Below are 8,674 nucleotides of genomic sequence, written 5' to 3'. Positions count from 1 at the left end.
AATCATAATGATATCATAATACAACAATATGTGAATTTGATAAATTTATGTATGGCCTAAAAAATCATCTGAGAAAAATTCAATAACAATGTCAAATAGATTTTGACAAGGTTAAGTTAATCACACCATATTGTAAGAAAATGTATAAAATGAATTCTTATAGTGTATTTAGATGACATTGTCGTTATTCACCCATCACTACAAGTGATAATCACATCGGACAAGTACAATACTTTAAGTAACACAATTTTCTCTCTTCTCTTTTTTGCCCTTATTATGTTTTCCCTTCTCACCTTCCTTTTTTTTTACCGTGAATCCCTGTGTTTTCTTTTGTTGGCATTAATCGTGTTTGTCGGTTACTAAACACATCAATCATATAAATATTAGTTTGTTGTTAACATTAAGTATAGAAGATGAGTTATATGTTTGTTTGTGATTACATTTAATGGTGGGATTATTTATATTTGGTTTAGTGTTGTGGTGGTGGTGATTGAAGTGATGATGAATTGATGGTCCCTAGAGTTAATGGTTGAGAAAAGATAGGTAAAAATTTGCAAAGTAGATAAAAATCAGATTATTTAGAAGTGGGTCCTGCAAACAGCTTTTGAGGTTGAGAAACGAAAAGGAAGGAAGAGTAAATGAAAAGTGAAAAAAAACGGAAAAGGAAAAAGCATACGTCTTCCATGTCACCCAAATTAATACGCATTCTTCCCCACCGCATGGTCCAGTGCAACTTTACCTTTACTATCTTAACCAGCATTGGGTAACTTAACCATAGCAGGCGGTGAGTTCCTAACCCAACCTCACACTGTTCCCTCGTGGTCCCCCCAATCCCCCTCTTTTTCAATGAGACTCAAATAAAAACTAAAAAAAAAGTGCTCTATTTATTATAATGATGATATAATTATAGTTCTTTTCACCCCCTGAGTATATAAATACATAGTTATATACATATATATCCACCTCTTCTCCTTCTATATATGACTCTATTCCCTCATAGGTCTATATATGTACAGGCTAAGCTAAACTAAACTAAATCCTTGCCTCTCTCTCTCTTTCTCTCTCAAAACTTCATCACCAAATTCAGAGCACAGCAGGAATAGCAGGCACAAACCTTCGCTCCCACAGAGACATATATCCCCTCTCACTCCAGTTAGTTATCTAACGGTTTTCTATTCTCTCACTTTCTTCCCACTTTACCCTTTTTTTTCTCGCTTATGCCATCCCATTACTAGCACACCGCACCATTTTATTCAAACAAAACCAAAATGATAAGCTGGGCCGATTTGTACACCGTCTTGACGGCGGTCATTCCGCTCTACGTCGCCATGATCTTAGCGTACGGTTCTGTACGGTGGTGGAAGATATTCTCGCCGGACCAATGCTCCGGCATAAACCGCTTCGTCGCGATCTTCGCCGTTCCGCTTCTTTCCTTCCACTTCATCTCCACCAACAACCCTTACGCCATGAACTTCCGCTTCATCGCTGCCGACACGCTCCAGAAAATCATCATGCTTTTTGCGCTGGCAATCTGGACCAACTTCACCGCCAACGGGAGCTTGGAGTGGATGATTACCATTTTCTCCCTCTCTACATTGCCCAACACGCTAGTCATGGGAATCCCTCTTCTTATCGCCATGTACGGCGAATATTCCGGCAGCCTCATGGTCCAGGTCGTGGTGCTCCAGTGCATCATCTGGTACACGCTCCTCCTCTTCCTCTTCGAGTACCGCGGCGCCAAGCTCTTGATAATGGAACAGTTTCCCGAAACCGCTGCTTCCATAGTTTCCTTCAAGGTCGACTCCGATGTCGTTTCGCTCGACGGAAGGGATTTCCTCGAAACTGATGCTGAAGTAGGCGACGATGGGAAGCTCCACGTGACCGTTAGGAAATCCAATGCTTCTAGAAGGTCCTTCATGATGACCCCTCGCCCGTCTAACCTCACCGGTGCCGAGATTTACAGCCTCAGCTCCTCTCGTAACCCCACGCCACGTGGCTCCAACTTCAACCACGCGGATTTCTACTCCATGATGGGTTACGCGCCTAGGCATTCTAACTTCGGCGCTGCGGATTTGTACTCCGTGCAGTCCACGTCACGCGGGGTCACACCGAGGCCCTCCAATTTCGAAGAGAACTCTGCACCCGCGCCTCAGGCTATCAGCTCCCCCAGGTTCGGCTTCTACCCCGCCGTGCAGACCGTGCCCGCCGCCTACCCTGCTCCGAACCCTGAATTCTCTTCTGGGTTAACAAAGAGTGTGAGCAAGAATTCGCAGACGCAGCCACAGCCACAGCCACTGCCACAGCCTCAGTCTCAGCCGCAGGCTCAAGCTCAAGCTGCTCCTCAAGTTGCTCAACCACCCAACGGCAGTAACAAAGCTAGCCACGACGCTAAGGAGCTGCACATGTTCGTGTGGAGCTCCAGTGCCTCGCCGGTTTCTGAAGCTGGCGGCCTCCATGTGTTCAGTGGAGCCGATTTCGGAGCTTCCGACCAATCGGGCCGCTCCGATCAAGGTGCCAAGGAGATTAGGATGTTGGTAGCCGACGAACACCCTCAAAATGGAGAAGCCAACAAAGGTAGTGCTACTAGATTCTCTTTTTTTTTCTCTCCGCGACTTAAGTTAACTACAGTGTTAAACTAGTTTTGACCCAATTTTCTAATTAAAGTTGAAGTCTTTAATAAGAAACAATCAAAGTTCAAATGTGTGATTGAACAAGAGAACTAGGTACTTTTGGAACTTACTTTAGGTTTTGTTTTGAGGAAATGATTTGATTTGGGTTATTGTGGGTTGGAACTGAAGCTGCAGCAGAAGGAGAATTTAGGGGTGAAGATTTGAAGTTTCCAGGGAAAGAAGGTGAACAAGTGGAGGAAGAGGGAGAGAAAGCGGGAGCCACTGGGCTTAACAAGCTGGGTTCCAGTTCAACGGCGGAGCTACACCCGAAATCGGGTGTGGCCACCGCGGCGAAACACATGCCTCCTGCGAGTGTGATGACTCGTCTCATACTGATTATGGTGTGGCGGAAGCTTATCCGCAACCCCAACACTTACTCCAGCCTCATTGGTGTCGTTTGGTCTCTGGTGGCGTTTAGGTAAGTAAATTTCAAAGTCAATCTGGAACGACGATGAAGTTTTGGCATGGTTTTGACTTTTAGGGTTTAGTTATTATTATTACTGTAGGATGGTTATTTTGTGTTGACGTAGTTGTGATATATGATCACTGATTAATTAATTAATTGCAGGTGGCATGTGCACATGCCCAAAATAATAGAGAAATCAATCTCCATACTGTCTGATGCTGGTCTTGGAATGGCTATGTTCAGCTTGGGTGAGTGGCCGTAATAATTTGTCCAAATTCTTCCTCTTCCAATAATTTCATTCCCCTATATTTGCAATTTCTTTCCTCTTTGGCGAAAACATCGTTATTCATGATGACTCCCTTTTCCGATGTTTAAACGTACACTGAAGAGAGTAACTAATGATGTTCATGTGATTGTATTTAAATAATTTTGTTGGTTGCATTAAAAATAGTAGTTTGTTGGAAAATATGGAATGAGAAGGAGAGGAACACCGGCACTTGATTGAATGCGATGGTAAGGTGAGAGTGATGAATGAGTGAAAAGTATGGATTTGGGGTAAAGCAAGTAATAAGCATAAACAAAGTAATGGGCGTCCACTGAATTGAAGTTTGTTACCACATAACACAAGCAGATGATGTTGTTCACTAGACGATAATATGGGGATTGCATAGTGATAGTGCAATGTCCCCGACATGTGGGGTATGGTCTTGAACAACGTCGCTATGCGGTCCAGGGCGGTGGTGGGGACCGGTGCTATTTTTGGACCCGAATTAGGCAAAGGTAGTTGATTTAGACGAATCAAGTAGTACTAAAAATATCTTTTCCTTCACAAAACTTAAAAACATTTTCCCATGACTGTAAATTTTCGATGCCCTTTTCCTTCTCTTTTCTTTTCATTTTCACCTGTTTACCCTATCGGCTATAAAAAAAATTAGCACTAACCTCTCGCTGTTTTTGTGCTTGTAGGTCTCTTCATGGCTCTTCAACCCAACATAATTGCGTGTGGGAACTCGGTTGCAACATTTGCCATGGCTGTTCGATTCCTCACAGGTCCAGCCGTCATGGCTGCAGCTTCCATCGCTGTTGGCCTACGTGGCACTCTTTTACGTGTAGCTATTGTTCAGGTAATTAACCTTGACCTATAATCCCATTTCATTGATATGACACTGTTAATCGTGGTTACGTGTGTAAATTACTTTGATATCTTTGAATGCTACAGAGTAAGTTATGGATTTGCAATAGTTAGGACACTTTGGCACTGTACATTCACCTAATAACAAATCGTTAAATAGACTCTTTCCACTAAATTTTATTTACTAGTTACAATTTTTACTAAATTTTAGTTAACGATAAAAATTATTTTCATGAAAGCGTGTTTCATAGCATCTTACATCTTATTTGAAATTTTAATGGATTTTTCTAGTGCCATTTTGGCTATCATGTTAAACATGATTTAAATGAAAAGCCTAGGAATGCTAACTTACTGAATATGCAATTATTGTTCATAGGCTGCCCTTCCGCAAGGGATTGTTCCATTTGTGTTTGCCAAGGAGTACAACGTTCATCCAGCCATTCTTAGCACAGGGTAAGTAACTAAAGTTCCGTATTTTATTTTGATTTTTGTTCTTTTTCTTAAGAAAGAGGTTGACACTTTTTGTGGAATTTGCAAATTAATTGCAGGGTTATATTTGGGATGTTGATAGCTCTACCAATTACTCTAGTCTACTACATATTACTTGGTTTGTAAAATATGTATGCAGTAGTAGCCAACACACCAGGACACAATGAATGACCCTTTGGAACCATTTTATACTTTGGGAATTAGCATGCATGCCTGGTGACCACAGTGGATTATGCTGTTATTAACAAGGATGTGGATCTTCTGAGCAACAAAAGCCACAAACTAAACTAGTATCCTTAAAGCAGAGGAGATCCTCGAGAGTTTCCAAAAGTTTTGGAATTTATGAAAAAATTGACCAATTGGCCCAAATCCTCATAATTCTAATCCCCTATCAAAAGTCCAAAATAGACACAGTTTTCAAGAGCAGAGAGAGAGGAACAAGTACAGCTTATGGGAGACATAGCAGAGAAAAACAGGGGAAAGCTCGCATGAGCAGAGTCAATGAAATCTAGAAATGGTTCCCTCCGTATCTGCATTTGTAAATTTTATTAGAGAGTCAGGTTTGTGTCATCAAGTAACAAAGACAGCTGAGCAATTGGGTAGGGGAAATGAAATTGGAATATAAGCTGAAGATTGGTTTTTTTAGTTTTGTTTAGTCATTTGTTTACTTCAATTTTATTATTATATAATGAGTTTGTTTAAGTTTTGTTTTTGTCTATGATCATCCGCGGATCCCGCAATTATTTGCGTTTGTCGTCTTTCTTTGGTCACGTTATTTGTTTAGTATATTTTTATCGGATGAAGTAAAAAGAGCAAAAAGTGATGTTAGCTAATTTTCTGATGTAAAGAGAGGCAGAGCTGGAAATGAAAATGGGACCATGAGACTGAGTGTTGAACTTTCAGAACATCGTCTTTCCACTGAGTGGGGATTATGTACCTTTCCCCTGAAGTTGAGTGATGGGTGATGGAAGGCAAAAATACATTTTAAAACTAAAAATGAAATAAAGCAGAGGAAGAGCAGGGTGAAGAGCACAAAACTTTTATTTGTGCTTTTTGGGTGGTGATGTACCCACAACCCTAACTAGCTACTAACTCATAGTCAATAACACCTTTTATCAGGATTTTAGCTAGCGTGAGAGTGGAGGTGGGTTGGTCAGCACTCAACTTTTTACCACGAAAACGATGCCACTTCAAACTCATCATCCCACGTCAAATTCAATCATTCCCTACGCCTCCTTCAATTATATTTATATGCTCACAGGTCTATGATGAGAGGCTGTTTTTTATGAACATCAAGTAACAAAGACCTTGCATATTTCTGCGTCTACTCTTTTTTTCACCCTACAATACCTCAATTTTTTATTATCAGGAACATCACACAATTAATCGCTCTAGATATTCATTTCTGTGTAATCTACATTTATTCACTTCCTACTAATAATAATATTAAGAAAAATAGTTGCTTTATATGTTTTTACTTTCCAGTGTATATAAAAATGTTCAGATGTTTAAAACTAAACCTTTCCTAATCATTTGTTCAAATAATTGTATATATAATTATCAAAGAAGTAAAAAGTTATTTATATATTTATGAAATCTAAATACTCTAAAAACAAAACAAATAAATTATTCATATCGTACTCATGTAAAAAATTAATACTTATCTAGGAAATGTTTAGAGTTTTTTTGACCACTTAACTTGTCATAGTTTTACATGACTATAGTGTAGTTTATGAAATGAAGTAATTTAAAAAAATGGTTTGTGAAATGAAGTATTTTTTTAAAATTTATTAAAATTGGTCAATTTTAAAAAGATTATAAGATTGGGTTAGTTGTACTTTAGAGTAGAGCTCTATAATGAAAATTTTGTAATTACATATTTTTATGTTATTGGTGGTTACTGAGGTAATATAGTACATAGTGTGTTGAATCTACCATTGTATGATTGTATATAGTTAAGTAAATTATAATTTATGTAAAACTCATTTTCTTTAATTAAACTATTGCGTTGTTTTATATTATTATCCATAAATATTGTGATAAATATCTATTTGTTATTCCTATCAAGTTTATTTATGAAGTTGATATAGATTGCACTTTAAGATTTTACAATTAATGTAGTGCTAGAAATTACCTTGTATCATTTTCACAAGGAGCATTCTCGTTCAATCTCAATTTCAAAAATAAGGTTACAGTATTATAAAAAAAATATTTTAATTTGTGATTCAAATCTATGAAAAATAATGGTTAATTCTCTAATATTCTTCTTAGTTAATTGTATATCATTGGATTCTAAGATTAATTATGACCATAAATAGTAATTATGTGAATTCCTTCCTAACATTCAAATTCCAAATATTTAATAAAAACTAATCCACTTCATTCAATTCAAATTAGAATTATGAATTCAATTCAAGAAAAACAACCTTATAATCCTAAATTTATTCATATTCGATATGTACTTGTAAGAGTTTCATCGAAAACAAAACAATTACACTTAAAAGAACATTAAAATCCAAATATTTATAATTATATAAAATCAAATCTCAACCAAAGAACCACAAATCAATTAAAAAAAATAACCTAAAAATCTAGAAAGCGTTTAAAGTGCAGAAAATTAAATTTCATAATTAGAAAGTAAAGAGTATTACGAAAGTGGACTTTAAGCCTAACTCAACCCCATAAAACCGGCTCATAGGGTTGAGGTTTGCACCCACTTATATACAATGAAAGGCTCTAATCTCTAGTCGATGTGGGATCTCCAACACACCCCCCTCACGCCGAGACTGCCAACTCGTGCGTGGGACTATATATTTTGGGTGGTCCGATAGCGGGTGACACGATAGGCCCAACAAATACTCGCTAGGATAGGCTCGAAAATGGCTCTGATACCATATTATAGTAAATGAAGATGAATATTCATTGTCTGATGTGATGCTAATGTAGCGTACGTAATCGCACGTAATCGTAATGAAGAAAGAGAGGTTTTGATGAACCCTAATTGTAGAGAAAAATAAATATAAAAGAAACTTTTATTCACTTGTATATTAGAGAGTAAAATACATGGTGTATATATAAGAAAAAGATTAAGACCTAGCTGAAACAGAAAAGGAAAGTTGGGTCAAACAAACAAAGCCCAATAACTTAAAATAGAAAATTAAACATATTAACACCCCCCTCAAGCTGGGGAGTAGATATTTGTCAGGCCCAACTTGGATTTGAGAGTAGAGAATTGTGCGGAAGCAAGGGGCTTGGTGAATATGTCAGCAACTTGCATTGCAGAAGTAATGGGTAGTAGTTTGAGGAGACCAGAGTTAAGTTTTTCACGAACTAGGTGGCAATCAATTTCGATATGCTTGGTTCGTTCATGAAAAACTTGATTGGAAGCTATTTGAAGGGCAGATTTGTTGTCACAGTACAGGGTTGCAGGCTGGGAGAGAGGAAGATGTAAATCCTGAAGGAGGTAAGACAACCATTGTAACTCACATGTGGTGGTGGCAAGGGCTCTATACTCGGCTTCAGAGGAGCTGCGAGAGATAGTTGACTACTTCTTTGATTTCCATGATATTAGGGAGTCTCCTAAGTAGATAGAATATCCAGTGACAGATTTGCGTGTGGTAGGACATGTTGCCCAGTCAGAGTCACTAAAACCACAAAGGTGAAGTGAACTAGTGTGAGAAAAATATAGTCCTTCACAAGGGGTGCCCTTGAGGTAACGCAAAAGACGTGAGACAGCTTGCTGATGATGAGTTGTGGGTGCAGATATGAATTGGCTTAAATTGTGGACAGCGAAGGCGATGTCTCGTCGCGTGTTGGTTAAGTAAATTAGACGTCCAAGGAGTCTTCTGTATTGAGAAGTGGCATCAGCATCGAGAGGTGAGCCTTGGTCGGGAGAGAGACGGGAGGTGTGAGTCATAGGAGTGGCCACAGGTGCAGAGTCAAGCATGCCAGTTTCTTGAAGGAGATCAAGAGTATACT

At 38.6% G+C, this 8,674-nt stretch overlaps 1 protein-coding gene across 4 annotated transcripts; it reads left to right on the top strand.

The window, feature by feature from the left end:
• Positions 1-886: 886 nt before the first annotated feature.
• On the top strand, positions 887-5,398 carry LOC137810822 (auxin efflux carrier component 3-like). 4 transcript variants are annotated; one of them, XR_011080973.1, is made up of 6 exons: positions 887-2,574; positions 2,805-3,087; positions 3,238-3,855; positions 4,042-4,199; positions 4,584-4,660; positions 4,756-5,398. XR_011080973.1 is itself a non-coding variant. In XM_068612282.1 (6 exons), the coding sequence occupies exons 1-6, from the start codon at positions 1,269-1,271 to the stop codon at positions 4,820-4,822; spliced, it is 1,977 nt and encodes a 658-aa protein (XP_068468383.1). In that variant the 5' UTR covers positions 890-1,268; the 3' UTR covers positions 4,823-5,398. The 4 variants fall into 4 exon arrangements, 2 of the variants coding, with proteins under 2 accessions (XP_068468383.1, XP_068468381.1); XM_068612282.1 differs by having other exon boundaries at positions 890-2,574; positions 3,238-3,323; XM_068612280.1 differs by having other exon boundaries at positions 919-2,574; positions 2,799-3,087; positions 3,238-3,323.
• The last annotated feature ends 3,276 nt before the right edge of the window (positions 5,399-8,674 follow it).

Source organism: Phaseolus vulgaris, chromosome 2, assembly GCF_000499845.2.
Source record: "Phaseolus vulgaris cultivar G19833 chromosome 2, P. vulgaris v2.0, whole genome shotgun sequence".
Taxonomy (NCBI): Eukaryota; Viridiplantae; Streptophyta; class Magnoliopsida; order Fabales; family Fabaceae; genus Phaseolus; species Phaseolus vulgaris.
Note: the sequence above shows the minus strand (reverse complement) of the source record. Positions and strands in the feature narration are given on the sequence as shown.